The following is a 19867-nucleotide window of genomic DNA, read 5'->3' on the forward strand; positions in this document are numbered from 1 at the left end:
CCTTACTTAAGTTTGTCGACAAACGACTATTGATACCATTAAATACACATAGTGTAACACCCTTACTTAAGTTTGTCGACAAACGACTATTGATACCATTAAATACACATAGTGTAATAAACCATACAGAGGTTTGTCGACAAACGACTATTGATACCATTAAATACATTTAGTGTAACACACCCTTACCGAAGTTTGTCGACAAACGACTATTGATACCATTAAAACACATAGTGTAACACCCTTACTTAAGTTTGTCGACAAACGACTATTGATACCATTAAATACACATAGTGTAACACACCCTTACTGAAGTTTGTCGACAAACGACTATTGATACCATTAAATACATTTAGTGTAACACACCCTTACCGAAGTTTGTCGACAAACGACTATTGATACCATTAAATACACATAGTGTAACACCCTTACTTACGTTTGTCGACAAACGAGATACATAGTGTAATAAACCATACAGAGGTTTGTCGACAAACGACTATTGATACCATTAAATACATTTAGTGTAACACACCCTTACCGAAGTTTGTCGACAAACGACTATTGATACCATTAAAACACATAGTGTAACACCCTTACTTAAGTTTGTCGACAAACGACTATTGATACCATTAAATACACATAGTGTAACACACCCTTACTGAAGTTTGTCGACAAACGACTATTGATACCATTAAATACATTTAGTGTAACACACCCTTACTGGAGTTTGTCGACAAACGACTATTGATACCATTAAATACACATAGTGTAACACCCTTACTTACGTTTGTCGACAAACGACTATTGATACCATTAAATACATTTAGTGTAACACACCCTTACCGAAGTTTGTCGACAAACGACTATTGATACCATTAAATACACATAGTGTAACACCCTTACTTAAGTTTGTCGACAAACGACTATTGATACCATTAATACACATTAGGTAAACACATCCTTACTGAAGTTTGTCGACAAACGACTATCGCTACCATTAAATACACATTAGGTGTAAAACACCCTTACTTAGAGTTTGTCGCCAAACGACTATTGATAACATAATACAATAGTGTAACACCCTTACTGAAGTGTGTCGACAAACGACTATTGATTACCATTAAATACATTTAGTGTAACACACCCTTACCGAAGTTTGTGCAACGACTATTGTACCATTAAATACAACATAGTTAACACCTCCTTACTTACGGTTGTCGACAACGATACATAGTGTAATAAACCATACAGAGGTTTGTCGACAAACGACTATTGATACCATTAAATACATTTAGTGTAACACACCCTTACCGAAGTTTGTCGACAAACGACTATTGATACCATTAAAACACATAGTGTAACACCCTTACTTAAGTTTGTCGACAAACGACTATTGATACCATTAAATACACATAGTGTAACACACCCTTACTGAAGTTTGTCGACAAACGACTATTGATACCATTAAATACATTTAGTGTAACACACCCTTACCGAAGTTTGTCGACAAACGACTATTGATACCATTAAATACACATAGTGTAACACCCTTACTTACGTTTGTCGACAAACGACTATTGATACCATTAAATACATTTAGTGTAACACACCCTTACCGAAGTTTGTCGACAAACGACTATTGATACCATTAAATACACATAGTGTAACACCCTTACTTAAGTTTGTCGACAAACGACTATTGATACCATTTAATACACATTAGGTAACACATCCCTACTGAAGTTTGTCGACAAACGACTATCGCTACCATTAAAACACATTAGGTAACAGCGCAATGACCTCACTGCAGTCCTCAGCATTACCGAGGACAATAAGAACCCGATTGATATTCCTCGAGCTATCACTGCCAAACACCTCAAAATGAGATATCTTCTCCCATTTCTAACACTAAAACAACATCGATATATATCACATCTCTCTGCCCCCCCCCCCCCCCCCCCCCCCCCCCGGTGACGTTACCGATTACAGAATAGATACATCCATACTGTCCACTTTAATCAGGGCAGATTTTGATTGTTTCCTATCAGTGTGTTATTGTCGGTGGTCCGTTTGACCTTTCATCAAACACTACTTACCGAAATGTTATCTGTAAATTAATATTTCATCGCGAGAACAATCGGCCTCCGGCCACGACAGATGTTGATAATTTTTTCGGTATATAAACTAGTGTAATAAACGATATGGTCATCTATTGGTCACCTATCGTCTGTTCGCTAAAACCCTGAGTGAAATCAGCATGAGGTAAGTCAAGATTATTTTACTTAATATATATTCCAAACAAAAACAGTTCACTACTTTTTTTTGAATTTGTATTCCGAACAGAGACAGTTCTTTACTTAAATTCTTTTCCAAACAGAGAAAATACACTACTTAATTTCTATTCCAAACAAAAACAGTCTACTGCTTAACTTCTAATAGAAGCATAGAAAGTTCACTACTTAATTTCTATTCCAAACATAGAAAGTTCACTACTTAATTTCTATTCCAAACAGAGAAAGTTCATTACATAATTTCTGTTCCAAACATAGAATGTCCACTACTTAATTTCTAATAGAAGCATAGAAAGTTCGCTGCTTAATTTCTATCAGAAACAGAGACAGTTCACTACTTAATTTCTGTTACAAACAGAAACAGTTCACTATTTCATTCCTATTTCACACAGAGAGAGTTCACTATTTCATTCCTATTTCACACAGAGAGAGTTCACTATTTCATTCCTATTTCACACAGAGAGAGTTCACTATTTCATTCCTATTTCACACAGAGACGAATCACTATTTCATTCCTATTTCACACAGAGACAGATCACCGATTCAATTATTATGTGATAATGCCTTGCGATATACACAAATATCGCATATTGATGAGATCGATGTATGGTTTCACCAATCCCAGGTCAGCGATCTTGGGTGATCAAACCATAGATCGACCGAATTTAACATGCGTTAATAGTTTTAATTTTTAAGATTATGTGGAGACGAACATTTTAATTTCAAATATAACCTAGGCACTTTAAGCCATAAGAATTTAATTGATAAAATACAAAGCAGGTTTCGACTATTTTCTAGTTCACAATTTCGGTGATCCTTTTAACAAAACTAATAATTAAATGTTGCATGATAAAATATTATTTAAACAAATCAAAACAAAACCAGCAGACAATACTGAAGTATTTCTCGATAACAACCAAACCAGGAAATCCTCCAGACACTGACAGCCACAGATGTTATATAGTGTTGGTGGATTATATCAGTATCTATATGCGATATCCTTTTTTTGTCCTGTTAACACTGTAACGCACACGTGACCGTCCATGTTAGTTGTTGACATCTCCACTGGAATCGTTTACCGACGGTTTAAGCACTGAACATGAAATCATTCTGACGTGATGTCCGTATTATTTCCCTATTTTTTGTTTCAGTGTTAAATATGGACTACTTCCGGTGGCCATTTTCTTTGTGATGACGTCATGTATGGTAATGGAAACAAGTAAGTTTATGTCTTACAAAACATTCGATATGCATGTCACGGAACAGATCTGATATCATGCCCGCACGTGCATGTACCTGTTGCTTTACCTGCGTCACACAGAACCCACGTGATGTTTCAAGGAAACTTATAATCTATGCAGCAATCACATTGTATTTCTGTGTTGAATACTGTTTGCTTCCAAATGATTAAATCACATTTCGAAGTCGTCTTTTTAAATCAACACCTGAAATATTTCCACTAGAATAGACATTGGAATTATTTGTACATGTGGACATATCGTGTTTCAGATGCCGACCCCTGTTTGTTTACATGCCTTGAGAAGAACTGCACTTTCGGATACCTGCCGTTCGGATGTCCTCGTTGCCAATGTGCCCCAGACCCTTGTTCGGTAGAGTAAACTATTTGAAATTCGCAAGATTTAGAAATGGATAGTTGTCTATCGTGATAAGTATTTGAGTAAATCGAGTCATTCTTGGACAAACACATGAATTACATCACATCGGCCCCACTTAACATAATTATAGTTTATCACAATGGTTTTTTTTCAGTGGTTGTCGTGAGGTGGCCACGAGATCTCATCCACGAGCGAGCGATGAGAAAACTGTTCTCACGACAACCACTGAAAAATGGTGTGATTGTGTTTTAATCATCTATATACTACTCATCATTTTTTTTTAACTAAAGTCATTTTTAAAATTGTAAAGTTTCAACAGTAACGAAGCACATGTCGATGTGTCTATCGTCTTTTCATTGTATGTCGGTGGAGTAATATTAAGCGTTCAATGCATTTGATAAAACATAATACATATGCATAATGTCAATTTACTCTAAATATGCATATTTATGATTAAAATCATATTTTTGTTTCCAAATCAAGCGCTTTTATATAAGAAATTAAAGAAATCTGAACGGACTATTTTGTGGCGGAGTAGTACAACTCTGTGTGTGTTTTACGGCTCACATCTGATAAGATAGATCCGCTGATAGTCAACAAAAAGAAATGATATATTCGCGGTGCAATTTTATATATCTATACGTCAGTAGATTTTCTCAAACTCTAATCTAGTCAATGTCTGTAACTGTCATTCACACGAATTCGTCTTTTCTTTGTCAGAAACGTCACAGCACGTGCAGTTTCCCACCAGAAGTTTTTTTCTTAAGTTCTTGTCATGTTTTTTCTCAAGTCGTTCTCAAGTTGCTCTCATTTTTATCAGAGGAAATAATTTATTTCTCATTTATTCAGTAGGCTGGTATATTGTAGTATATTGATGATAATAATGGTTATCACACATCTATCTATATTTATTTCCAGTTCACAGTATGCCCCCCTGGCTTCCGTTGTGAGGCTGTCCAGTCATCTTGTCCCAGCGGCCTACAGTGTCCCAAGGCAGCGACATGTATGGCCGACTCCTCCTACGGAGGTAAGCATGATATGAGGGTAACCATGTCAAAAACTGACAACGAGGCTGTACATTTTTGTCCTCCTCTCCACCTGTTCGCCAGTGGTGTTAGTCTTATCAATGTTCTAGTGGTGTTTGATATGAAATTGTTATGCATTTAACTTTTTGGCAAACATAGTCATCGATTTTAGCCCAATCCGAGATTCCAGACGCTACGTGGCCGAAACGCCTTGATGAATTTTGACCAAGTTAAGAGTGAAGCTTTCTTTGGTGAAGGAGCTGAATTTCGAATTCCAAGTTTACCTACGTGCACAACCACTATATTACATTGTTCACAGAACAGCCGTGCGGATGTCGTGAGGAGTTCTCACCTGTGTGTGGAGTAGATGGTCTCAACTACCCGAACACCTGTATTATGCTTTGTTCGTAAGTATAGACCATCTAATAAACTCAGCACCACGATACTAGTAATGTCCCCCTATGGAGGAGCCAACCCACCACTTAACGCCACGATAACGTCCCCTTGGGGAGGGGTCAACCCACCACTTAACGCCAGGATAACCCCCGTGGGGAAGGGTCAACCCACCACTTAACGCCACGATAACGTCCCCTTGGGGAGGGGTCAACCCACCACTTAACGCCACGATAACTTCCCCGTGGGGAAGGGTCAACCCACCACTTAACGCCAAGATTACGTCCACTTGGGGAGGGTAAACCAACCACTTAACGCCACGATAACGTCCACTTGGGGAGGGGTTGACCCACCACTTAACGCCACGATAACGTCCCCTTATGTTATATAACAATTTGATATATGCATTTTTAAATTACCATCCTGAAAGATAAATTTATTTTTTTGTCATATATAAACAACACATGTGAATCTTTTAGCGCATCAGTGCATTGAGGTCATACTTGTTGAGGTTAAAATGCCGATTTTAGAGCGGATGTGGTCAGGTCTGGTGCATCTTCAAAATACAAGGGTTCTTCTCTTAGTGTACATATCTTCTCTACAACATTGGAATACCGCTCTCAACGTACCTGTCTTCTCTACAACATTGGAATACCGCTCTCAACGTACCTGTTTTCTCTACAACATTGGAATACCGCTCTCAATGTACCTGTCTTCTCTACAACATTGGAATACCGCTCTCAACGTACCTGTCTTATCTATAACATTGGAATACCACTCTCAACGTACCTGTCTTATCTATAACATTGGAATACCGCTCTCAACGTACCTGTCTTATCTATAACATTGGAATACCACTCTCAACGTACCTGTTTTCTCTACAACATTGGAATACCGCTCTCAATGTACCTGCCTTCTCTTTACAACATTAGGATATGCCGTGGTAACATATAAGACAGTGCACGTGACATCTAGCGGATTATAGGGGTTTAGTAGAACCGATAGCTCCTGCGGAATCATGCATGGCTAGGATCACTCTGGTAAAGGAAAGAAAGAAAATGCGCATAGATCTGCAAAAATGGTAAACTTGACCGACCTGGATTCGGGTACCGCGTATCTGTAACCATAAGTCTAACTTAGCTCTGACTATCTCTTGTCTGGAAGCTGCTAAATACATTCGAGTGTCTTGACGTATTGCATATGTATAGATACGTTTGAACCCTTAGTATTAGAGGATGCGTCTCGCGACCTGCTGGTAAAATCTGAGGATGATCTGATGTGTCTTTTGGCTAAATGATAATAAATGTCCTGAATTACTGCGATGTACATGACACAGTGGTAGCCACTGCGGATATTTGTAGATATTGGTCTAATGAGAGATTTGTTTTTGTAGAGGGATGTTGAAGGTCTCCGACGGGTTCTGTCGCTGTAACTGCCCTCATATGTACACCCCAGTCTGTGGTACAAACAACGTCACCTACGAGAACGACTGCTTCAGGGATTGCGAGTAAGTCTGACAGAATACTGTTTGTGGTATTTCATCTTTTTCGGCATAGCCGTATAATTTTCTTTTGGCCCCGGATATGACGCGAAAGGTGGCGTTACTGGTCAAGATGAAGTGTGTGATTGGTCAATGAAGCGGTAAATGCAAAATGCAGATATGCAGTTAAAGACGAAACAAAATTAAGATTGAATGCAAGCTGAATAAGTGGATGTATCTATTAAAATGACACATCAATAAAATAATATTCCTGCATGATTCAAATGCAGTCTTATTATCACCAAAAATGATTCAAACTTATATAATTTTGTTATCCGTGCTGAAACGCATTTATTAATAAGTTCGTTAATTTATTTCACCAGCAGTTTTACATTATAACCACCAGCACTAAAACTATGCCGTTTATCTTTTTTAAAGATATTTCTTGTTAGAGCTAAAAATGATTTCTGACCACGATTGTCTAAACACGATTTCCATTTCGATGTAATAAGAAAATAAGAAAAACATCTACATTAGTCAATATTGATTCATTTTATCTGTCAGTGTCACGGCTATAAAGGTTTGGACAGTACTCTTGTCACATATCCCTGGTTGACACCAGTATATATTACTATCCACAGGTCGATGTACGACCAACGGATTCAGAAGCAGCACGACGGAGTATGTGAGTGCGCATGTCCTGAGACCGAGAAGCCCGTATGTGGAGAAGACGGAAGGACCTATCTCAATGACTGTGTCCGGACATGCGCGTATGTTTATTTAGTAAATTTAAAAACATACCATTAAACAGTACTGGAATACGAAAATAAGTAAAAAGTAGAAGATTATTTTTAGATTATAATTAAAACCTTTATGTATAACATATATTATGTATGTCATATATTATATATGTCATGTATTATGTATGTCATGTACATATTATGTATGACATATATTATGTAAGACATATACTATGTATGTCATACATTATTCCTTTAAACAATATTTGATCTCCAATACACTTTACTTTAAACTAAAATAACGTCATGTTCAATTTTGCAAGTATATTTTAAAACATCAAATATAGTCAAACTTAGTTACCACGAATCCTGATAACTCGAAGACCATACTATACACGGTAGTGACTGTAGGGCAATGTTATTAAAATCTAGATGGTCATTCTCACTACGTTACATGAACATCTAACAACATCCCTTAAGGGGTCACGGCGGGGCGACCTTTGAGATGTGTGTATTTCACTTTCTGGGCGAAATGCCAATTTGACGATGTCGTCGAATCAAACCATTTCGTCTCAGCATGCGTCTGAAGCAAACCATTTCGGTACAGCTGTGGGGAGGTGCTAATTTAACATGCTGATTTGGTGTTTTAGCATGCTCACATGCTATTTTAACCTGCTAACATGCTGTTTTAGCATGCTAATTTGATGTTTTTGACATGTTAACATGCTGTTTTAACATGCTGGTCAACCTACCAAATACCACCATAGTGTCTTCTGGGGGAGTGGTCAAACTCCGAAATACCACGGTAGTGTCTGTGAGGGAGGGGTCAACCCAACTACTACCACGGTAGTGTCTGTGAGGGAGGGGTCAACCCACCTAATACCACGGTAGTGTCTGTGAGGGAGGGGTCAACCTACCTTATACCACGGTAGTGTCAGTAGGGAGGGGTCAACCCACCTTATACCACGCTAGTGTCTGTGAGGGAGGGGTCAACCCACCTAATACCACGGTAGTGTCTGTGAGGGAGGGGTCAACCTACCTTATACCACGGTAGTGTCTGTGAGGGAGGGGTCAAACTCCCAAATACCACGGTAGTGTCTGTGAGGGAGGGGTCAACCCACCTAATACCACGGTAGTGTCTGTGAGGGAGGGGTCAACCCACCTAATACCACGGTAGTGTCTGTGAGGGAGGGGTCAACCCACCTTATACCACGGTAGTGTCTGTGAGGGAGGGGTCAACCCACCTAATACCACTGTAGTGTCTGTGAGGGAGGGGTCAACCTACCTAGTACCACGGTAGTGTCTGTGAGGGAGGGGTCAACCTACCTAGTACCACGGTAGTGTCTGTGAGGGAGGGGTCAACCTACCTAATACCACGGTAGTGTCTGTGAGGGAGGGGTCAACCCACCTTATACCACGGTAGTGTCTGTGAGGGAGGGGTCAACCCACCTAATACCACGGTAGTGTCTGTGAGGGAGGGGTCAACCTACCTAGTACCACGGTAGTGTCTGTGAGGGAGGGGTCAACCTACCTAGTACCACGGTAGTGTCTGTGAGGGAGGGGTCAACCTACCTAATACCACTGTAGTGTCTGTGAGGGAGGGGTCAACCCACCTTATACCACGATAGTGTCTGTGAGGGAGAGGTCAACCTACCTTATACCACGGTAGTGTCTGTGAGGGAGGGGTCAACCCACCTAATACCACGGTAGTGTCTGTGAGGGAGGGGTCAACCAACCTAATACCACGGTAGTGTCTGTGGGGGAGGGGTCAACCCACCTGATACCACGGTAGTGACTGTGAGGGAGGGGTCAACCCACCAAATACCACGGTAGTGACTGTGAGGGAGGGGTCAACCCACCTTATACCACAGTAGTGTCAGTGAGGGAGAGGTCAACCCACCTTATACCACGATAGTGTCTGCGAGGGAGGGGTCAACCTACCTTATACCACGGTAGTGTCTGTGGGGGAGGGGTCAACCAACCTAATACCACGGTAGTGTCTGTGGGGGAGGGGTCAACCCACCTAATACCACGGTAGTGTCTGTGGGGGAGGGGTCAACCCACCAAATACCACGGTAGTGACTGTGAGGGAGGGGTCAACCCACCTTATACCACGGTAGTGCCTATGAGGGAGGGGTCAACCTACCTTATACCACGGTAGTGTCTGTGAGGGAGGGGTCAACCTACCTAATACCACGGTAGTGTCTGTGAGGGAGGGGTCAACCTACCTTATACCACGGTAGTGTCTGTGAGGGAGGGGTCAACCCACCTTATACCACGGTAGTGTCTGTGAGGGAGGGGTCAACCCACCTTATACCACGGTAGTGTCTGTGAGGGAGAGGTCAACCCACCTTATACCACGGTAGTGTCTGTGAGGGAGGGGTCAACCTACCTAATACCACGGTAGTGCCTATGAGGGAGGGGTCAATCTACCTTATACCATGGTAGTGCCTATGAGGGAGAGGTCAACCCACCTTATACCACGGTAGTGTCTGTGAGGGAGGGGTCAACCTACCTAATACCACGGTAGTGTCTGTGAGGGAGGGGTCAACCTACCTAATACCACGGTAGTGTCTGTGGGGGAGGGGTCAACCTACCTTATACCACGGTAGTGTCTGTGGGGGAGGGGTCAACCTACCTAATACCACGGTAGTGCCTATGAGGGAGGGGTCAACCTACCTAGTACCACGGTAGTGTCTGTGAGGGAGGGGTCAACCCACCTTATACCACGATAGTGTCTGTGAGGGAGGGGTCAACCCACCTTATACCACGGTAGTGTCTGTTAGGGAGGGGGTCAACCCACCTTATACCACGGTAGTGTCGGTGGGGAGGGGTCAACCCACCAAATACCACGGTAGTGTCTGTGAGGGAGGGGTCAACCCACCAAATACCACGGTAGTGACTGTGAGGGAGGGGTCAACCTACCTTATACCACGGTAGTGTCTGTGAGGGAGGGGTCTACCCACCTAATACCACGGTAGTGTCTGTGAGGGAGGGGTCAACCCACCTAATACCACGGTAGTGTCTGTGGGGGAGGGGTCAACCTACCTAATACCACGGTAGCGTCTGTGAGGGAGGGGTCAACCTACCTTATACCACGGTAGTGTCTGTGGGGGAGGGGTCAACCCACCTTATACCACGGTAGTGTCTGTGAGGGTGGGGTCAACCTTCCTAATACCACGGTAGTATCTGTGTGGGAGGGGTCATTTTTGTCACTGATAATGGCTATAAAGGTCTGTGATATAGCAGAATTTAAATTTCAGCAATGTAATAAAATAGATTTATATCTACGTTACTACGATACCTTTTCCTTGCACTCCATATACTCGTATTGGAGCTAGATGTATTGGAATCGGAGAATGCCATAGAGGAATTACAAGTCAGTGACTTTAATTATATTGAGATCTAATTGCTTCTGCGCCGTTTGGAGTGCCCGGTTGCTCTTTGACATTTACTTACGGAAATCACGTCACGTTTCTAATGTGTCTAAATGGTTTCGACGAGTTTTCAGAAATACGACGACGTGATATATTTCAATAATTTAGAGTCTATAATATTGTGTTGATATTGTACAGTGGTCCATAGTTATAGACTTTGGTCCCAGCGGGAGGGTCTCTTACAGTTGGCGATTGTTGTACTATCATAAATCCCCCGGGACTCGGGGAGCATTGAGCTACCTGTAAAAGTACACTAGTGTGGGTGTATCAATCTCCCACATCTGTGAGGAAGTGTAGGAATTTACCTGTAATCGGTACTTTAATATTTTAGAAATGTTTATGCGGTGGTCAAGGTAGAAATTTACTTAATTCCGTGCACGTGTGGGTGTACTGACCGGGTCAATTCCGTGACAGGGAGGAGGTGTTGGTCACGGTCCGGTGGGAGGGACCATTTTGTTGAAATCCTAGCGGATTTTTTTTTTTTTTATCTCAGCAATGATTTATAATGACATACTGGCCAAGGCCATTATGATATTAGTTTAACACGCTAACTAATTAAGTACCGGTTATAATTAATTTACCATTATTAATCATCATTTGTAAGTTATCGATTAACATGTGAAAGGTTTACCCGTGTATTGTAGTGTCCGACTAAAAACAGCAAGTTAGAAGACTGTACCTATTGTTTTAATGATGTATTCTTTTGAATGTTAATGCGTGTTCATTGTTCTCAGTTTGGACTTTTGGAAACATTTAATGATATGGAATGCGTTAGTCTTCAGTACAATACCGATGGCATGCTGGTTAAGCCTTAGATGAAATTATGAACGCGTGCTTGCCAAAAGGTTTGATGGTCAGATATTTGAGATAAAGTTCGCGGGAATTAGGGCGTGTTGTCAAAGTGTTGTCACTAAGTTTACAATATCGAGGATTTGCTGGCAAATGGTTTGACTTGAAGCTCTCAACAATGATGGCTTGCTAGTCGATGGTTTGACTCGAAGCTCTCAACAATGATGGCTTGCTAGTCGATGGTTTGACTCGAAGCTCTCAACAATGATGGCTTGCTAGTCGATGGTTTGACTCGAAGCTCTCAACAATGATGGCTTGCTAGTCGATGGTTTGGCTTGAAGCTCTCAACAATGATGGCTTGCTAGTCGATGGTTTGACTCGAAGCTCTCAACAATGATGGCTTGCTAGTCGATGGTTTGGCTTGAAGCTCTCAACAATGATGGCTTGCTAGTCGATGGTTTGACTCGAAGCTCTCAACAATGATGGCTTGCTAGTCGATGGTTTGACTCGAAGCTCTCAACAATGATGGCTTGCTAGTCGATAGTTTGGCTTGAAGCTCTCAACAATGATGGCTTGCTAGTCGATGGTTTGACTCGAAGCTCTCAACAGTGATGGCTTCGTTGCCAAGGATTTGCAGCTCGTAAAGATGAATGCTGTTGGTTAGTTTCTTGGCGTTGAGTACACGACAATACCTGCGTTCAAGTCAAGGTAATTTGACGAAAATCTCATGGAAGGCAGGACATGTTAGTTAAGGGTTTGACACAAAAATGAAAAGAAAAACAACAAATCTGTGTGTTTGTGAAATGATAAAAACGCTTTTCAGTTATATCTATATCTCTATATATTATATTGATGCCTTTTTAAGTAAAACAAAACTGCTTCAGTTGACTTGGGTTATTTGTCCATGTATATCCTTTCCTTGAAGTGTTATATAACGATTTGATATATGCATTTTTAGAATAACCATCTTGAAAGATAAATTATTTTTTTTTGTCATACATAAAACAACACCTGTGAATCTTTTAGCGCATCGGTGCATTGAGGTCATACTTATTGAGGTTAAAATGCCAATTTTAGAGCGAATGTGGTCAGGTCTGGTGCATCTTCAAAATACAAGGGTTCTGCTCGTAGTATTCATGTCTTGTCTACAACTGTCTTCTTTAAAACATTGGAATACCACTCTCAACGTACCTGTCTTATGTAAAACATTAGGATATTCCGTGGTAACATATAAGACAGTGCACGTGGCATCTAGCGGATGATATATATCATAAGCCTAACTTAGCCCTGACTATCTCTTGTCTGCTAAATAGTAAACCCCGAACATTCGGCTGTCTTCACGTATTGCATACGTATAGATACGTTTGAACCCTTAGTATTAGAGGATGTGTCTCGCGATGATCCGATATGTCTTTTGGCAAAATGATAATAAATAGCCTGAATTACTGCAATGTACATGGCACAGTTGTAGCCACTGCGGATATTTGTAGATATGGGTCTAACGAGAGATTTGTTTTTGTAGAGGAGTGTTTAAGATATCGGAGGGGTTCTGTCGCTGTAACTGCCCTGAAACGTATTCCCCAGTCTGTGGTACAAACAACGTCACCTACGACAACGACTGCTTCAGGGAGTGTTAGTAAGTCTGACAGAATACTGTTTGTAGTTCGTTAAATATTACTTTGGTATAGATTACAATTAAAATATTAATGTATATCATATATTATGTATGTCATATATACTTGCCATATATTGTGTTCGTCCTACATTATGTATGACATATCATGTTTGTCATATATTGTTTGTCATATATTGTTTGTCATATATTGTTTGTCCTATATCATATATGTCATATACATGTATCATGTTTGTCATTTTATATGTCATATATTATGCGTAACTCATATCACGATAGCGCGAAGACATTACTTAACTCGAAGACCATACTTTACTCGAAGTAAATAATTTTTCATGACCTCCTGACTTCGAGATAATGAGGTTTCTTCTGTATTTGATATATGTTATGTTTGATATGTTATATGTGATAAAGGAGAGGGTTTATTGTAGGGGGTTATTTCGTGATATTTATTCCTCAATATTTGTACACGGAACATGTAAATTATTGCAAAATGAGTAAACATAATGTATAAAGTAAGATATCAAACATCTTGCAAATTATTCCTTAATTACTTAGTAATGCGGGGTTCCGTGTATATATTCGGCTTATACTCGAGGGGGGAGGGGGCTACTGTTTACTGATTAGTTTATATAGAATTGTGATATTCTTGGCTATACACGTGCTTATAGCTATACATTTTGTATTTGTTCTGCTCATCCCCATATAGCGGTGTCCCTAAAGGCGCGTCTGGTTCCTGTGAATGTTTGAGTAAGTGTAATCCGCTGTACATTCCCGTGTGTGGAGCGGACGGACAAACGTACGTCAACGACTGCTTTAGACAATGCTCGTAAGTAATGTAGAGTTACTTCCCTTATTCAAAATAATTACTCCAGAATGTAGTTGTCGAAAATAGTGGATTTAAAATTTATAAATTGAAGAAAAAATTCAAATTGCTGATATATTTGTCCTCAGAAAGGAATAGGATATCAATATTTTGAATACTATTTATTTCTTTGTAATGCTTGTTCTTTCGTTTTCTATTTGCAGAGGGGTAGGGCTGTTATCCAACATGGCCTGTCCATTGAATCGCCGTAAGTGACCGACTATTATAATGTAAAGGAAACATCCTGGACAAGGGGAGACAACTAGAATGTATGTCGCCTTAAGAACTACTAGCCATCCGACAAACTTATAATAAACTTATTTCACTTAGCCTTGATACCATATACAATTTAGAGAAAAATGAGCTATTAAACAAAATGTAAACGGTGAATATTGGTTTTGCTTATAGTTTCCAATTATCTGTTAAAATTCTAGAATTAACTTAAGGAAATTATCGCTATTTGGAAATCCAAATCAACACATTATCAATATGTTGGTCAATCGCACTAATCTGTGCGCTTTGTATCAACACATTATCAATATGTTGGTCAATCGCACTAATCTGTGCGCTTTGTATCTTTATTTAACACGTGGTGTTTTTCTGCTTTGAAATTATTGGAAATGTAAAATACATATGTTAATCTGTGATACTTTGTGCTGATGGTTCTATGAAGGGATACAAGGTTTCCTGTAAAACAAGGCCAAACGGAGATGAGTAGGTGAATGAAGTATAGGACAAAAATTCAAATTTTGGTATCTAAAACATTACACATCCAAAATCCACTCATAATTATGTTGATGTAAGTTTTAATAAGGTCACCTGAGACGAAGTCTCAAGTGACCTATATCTAATTGCCTTTTGTCCGTCGTCGTGCGTCCGTAAACAATTTACATTTTCGACTTCTTCTCCAAAACCTCTGAACCAAATTTAATGAAATTTGGCAGGAAGCTTCTATGGCTGAAAATCAACCAAAAATCAAACACTCTTCAGATGTTGAAGGGTCTAAGGTGCTTTACCAAAATTGTGGATTACATGACTGTGGGTCTCACGTTTGCCTCTGGGGACGGGATAAACTTTACTATAGTTTATATAGGGAAATCACAATTGACTATTATTTGTTGGATTTGTATTGGAATTCATTCTAACTTGGTTAATATTATCAGCATGGGATAACTTTTTGAAGGTATGCATACGTTGGCCCTGACTGACTCCAATGGGCTGATGGGTGGGACCAAAAAGGGTCAATTAAGTTAACTGAAATATTTCAAACTTCAGGTGACCGTTAAGGCCCATGGGCCTCTTGTTGTAATTTTTTACGGAAGGAGCGTTTTTAGCTCACCGGATACGTTTTGAACAGCTTTTAAATCCTGAAGCATTTACACCCCAACCTTCCAATTGGGTATATAAAGTGTGTATACATTAGAGGGCTTAGAGTGATGGTACAGCAAAATATTATGGAGATATTTTGTATGTTTTTTTTTTCTTTCAAAGTTTTTCAAATGTTTGAACTTATTAAAAAAATCACTTTTTGAAGTATTTGGGGGTGTATATGGAAGACTTCTAATACTATATGTATACACCCCTCACCCTACCAAATGACATTATTGAGGTATACATTCATTAGAGGTCTAGGCGTTACTGCAAATATTGTGGAAATATTTTTTTCTCAAATGTACAATGTTTAAGGCTTAACATTTTTTGTTTGCATAAAATCTCTCTTTAAAGCTTTCAAATTCTTCCAAATCCTTATATTTCACAGTCATTGGTTGTACTTGTTTTACTTGGAGATGTTTAGCGTTGGGGTGAAATGATAAAGCTGGCACTAGATAGGGACAATGTCCCTGTTGACAAGGTATTCCTCCTATATGTGTTTGTCTTTACTTGTATTTGATACACTGTGGTGTATTACAGCTATCTGACCATCCACAACAGTTTAACAATCATCTAAAGATCTGTGGTCCAATACCTACGATCTATCATTTTCATCAACAATAAACAAAGTATCTATTTGTCATATTCGTTTATTCGCATATTCCATAATAAACAACAACAAACCATTCGTTGCTATTCGATAGCCAAATAAATCACCATAACAAACAGTACTGATAAAGCCCCAACTGGAGCTTATCTCATAGTAATCAGTAAAATCATATACCCAAATCATCAAACATGTCAGATTATTGCTCCATTAAAATGGTCATTGTATAATATCTAACAGACTGTTCATGTGATCAAATGATTATTGTTATGGACGGTCTGTTTTGTAGAGTGTTGATATTGGTTGTTTTTTGTTTGTTTTTTATTTTGTTTTCTAATTTACCGATGCGTACGTTGAACGTGTAAACTAAACTTACTGACGAATAGTCCAGGTACACCGACCCGATAGAACGGGAAATACATGGCAATATGTTGTTGTGTAAATACAGTTAAATTTGGTTAATTAAATTATAGCAAGCTATTCGGGCTAGTACACTCTATAATCTGGACCAGTACAATGGGATAACACTAACTTGAACCAGTATATATAGCCTCTCTAATCCGGACAAGTACGTATAACCTCTCTAATCCAGACAAGTACGTATTACCTCTCTAATCCGGACAAGTACGAATAACCTCTCTAATCCGGACAATAACATATAACCTCTCTAATCCGGACAAAACCGTATAACCTCTCTAATCCGGACAATAACATATAACCTCTCTAATCCGGACAAAACCGTATAACCTCTCTAATCCGGACAAGTACGCATAACCTCTCTAATCCTGACAAGTACGTATAACCTCTCTAATCCGGACAAGTACGCATAACCTCTCTAATCCGGACAAGTGCATAGAGCCCCTCTAATCCGGACTAATACATAGAGCCTCTCTTGTCCGGACCAGTATATACAGACTCGGTCTCTAGTCCGGACTAGTACATAAAGTCTCGCTAATCCGACAAGGTTCATATAGCCTCTTTAATCCGGACTAGTATATAAACCCGTCTAATTCGAATAAATATAAAGAACCTCTCTATTCCGCACCAATCCATACAGCCTGAGACAATACGGAACTGTATCCGTTTTATTGTGAATATAAAGATATTAAAACCAAACTGTCTAGAGTATAAGATCCCTAAATTCAACATACGTGTCCGGACTAACAAGGTAATAGTGAAAAGTAAAGTTTCAGGTTAAACAAGGTTTGGCTTTAATATAAAGTGTCTGGATTAAAAGGTTTGTAATTTAATGTTCCTGGGCAAATTGTCCTGAAGAAAAAACGTATAAAGGTATTGTAATTCTTATTCTTTCCTTCCTTCAGGACTCTTCGTCCCATTAAGAACGTTTGTAAAAGCTATCTACGATTTGGCAAGAAGGCATTCTTCATAAACGTACATCTTTAAAAAATAAAAACAAATATTGCTCAATAAACGGACAATTATTTCCATAACCTGTGAACGCACGCAGCCCCACCCAGTCTGACAGTCACTCACTCACTCACTCACCCTCACGTGCACATCACTCCAGTTTCCTTTTGTTTTACTAAGTAGGGATCACTTGTAATTATGAACACACAAGTCACTCATATACATAAAGCAGGTCATATATAGTATAGTAAAGTGTTTGATACATCGTTCAAAATATAATTTAAACCATGCATATCGCTATACGTGATGTTCCTGAAAACAAACTAGTTAAACTAATGCCCCATTAAACTTTCAGCATGCACAATTAAAACCAAACCTACCATTATCATTAAAAAGTGCCGTTAAAATAAAATGTACATTTATTTTTAAAGGAAGTACATTGTACCATTCAATTTGAAGCATGAACCATAAAAATAACATTGTTTTATCTTATATTATTTAACTTGAAATATACGTATGAATAGATAAAGGGTTAAATTCAAAATGTTCCATTGAAATTAAAAAAACATAGAATTAACAATCATGTACTAAAAACGTGACACACTTCGTTACTCCAACATAACATTGGAACGAGTTATAAATGTATCTAGTGTTAAGTGTGGTAGTCTTAGTAAAACAACAGGTAAACAACAGATAAACAACAGATAAACAACAAATAAATAACAAATAAATAACAAATAAACAACGGAACAATGATATCAATAGAGCCTCATGACACGTACTTTCCCATTCTATCATCCGGTATTTGCATTAATCTTGAATTTTACTTTAAAACCTTAAATGCACATGTACACTTAAACTTGGAATATAGTCATAATGTATCAAAAATGAACAACAGCTAAACTTAAAATATATCATTTAACTTAAAATACACCATACTTTTATGAAATATTCAAATAATCTAGTTGTATTTGTGAAGACGAATTACAACAACCTTACTCTATATGGGGATATTGTATATTGTCATAATATACATATCCAACACAACACAATGATGTAAACAACGTCGAAATATCTACCAAGGCCACTTTGTCAACAGTAGAACACAATGTCTGTAGGTTTTATTGACAAAACCATTTTGATTTTATGCGACTATCAGTTTCATTTTCTGTGTATAGAAAACAATCAATACATTGGAACCTAAGGTATTTCAGAAATATCCGTATGGAGAATTTTTAGATTAGATAAAACAATAACATCCGAATAAAATGTAATGCAAAACTGAGCCAAGATCTTTTATCCATAACTTACTTACCAATTATACATATTCCTGTCATTCCAATGATTTGTAGTCAGATAAACCCCTGAGTGATTGTGTGTCTTGTGTGTTAACCTGGCAGCAATTTGTTTCCGTCTTGAACGACACATTCTCGTGGTGACCGAGCGATATGGAGTTCTCGAAGTTAGTTTCTAAGTTGTCGGTGTATTGGTAATGATTCACAGAAAAAACAACATCAGTATGAAGCTGACAAGGTTTCTTACACACGACAAATTACTTTGTTACACGGCATACACACGACCGAGAACTGTGTTACACGACATACAAACATACACACGACCGAGAACTGTGTTACACGACATACAAACATACACACGACCGAGAACTGTGTTACACGACATACAAACATACACACGACCGAGAACTGTGTTACACGACATACAAACATACACACGACCGAGAACTGTGTTACACGACATACAAACATACACACGACCGAGAACTGTGTTACACGGCATACAAACATACACACGACCGAGAACTGGTTACACGACATACAAACATACACACGACCGAGAACTGTGTTACACGAACATACAAACATACACACGACCGAGAACTAGGTGTTACACGACATACAAACATACACACGACCGAGAAACTGTGTTACACGACATACGGGCATACAAACATACACACGACCGAGAACTGTGTTACACGACATACAAACATACACACGACCGAGAACTGTGTTACACGACATACAAACATACACACGACCGAGAACTGTGTTACACGACATACAAACATACACACGACCGAGAACTGTGTTACACGACATACAAACATACACACGACCGAGAACTGTGTTACACGGCATACAAACATACACACGACCGAGAACTGTGTTACACGACATACAAACATACACACGACCGAGAACTGTGTTACACGACATACAAACATACACACG

The 19867-nt window shown here is 39.1% G+C and overlaps 1 protein-coding gene across 1 annotated transcript; it reads left to right on the plus strand.

Annotated features, from left to right (window-relative positions):
• Window positions 1-2194: 2194 nt before the first annotated feature.
• LOC117327741 (serine protease inhibitor dipetalogastin-like) lies at window positions 2195-14659 on the plus strand. The gene is made up of 10 exons (XM_033884868.1): window positions 2195-2262; window positions 3443-3510; window positions 3801-3901; window positions 4826-4934; window positions 5252-5339; window positions 6719-6832; window positions 7447-7575; window positions 13294-13407; window positions 14114-14233; window positions 14434-14659. Exons 1-10 carry the CDS (start codon window positions 2258-2260, stop codon window positions 14483-14485), a joined length of 900 nt encoding a protein of 299 aa, XP_033740759.1. The 5' UTR covers window positions 2195-2257; the 3' UTR covers window positions 14486-14659.
• The last annotated feature ends 5208 nt before the right edge of the window (window positions 14660-19867 follow it).

Source organism: Pecten maximus, chromosome 5, assembly GCF_902652985.1.
Source record: "Pecten maximus chromosome 5, xPecMax1.1, whole genome shotgun sequence".
Lineage (NCBI taxonomy): Eukaryota > Metazoa > Mollusca > Bivalvia > Pectinida > Pectinidae > Pecten > Pecten maximus.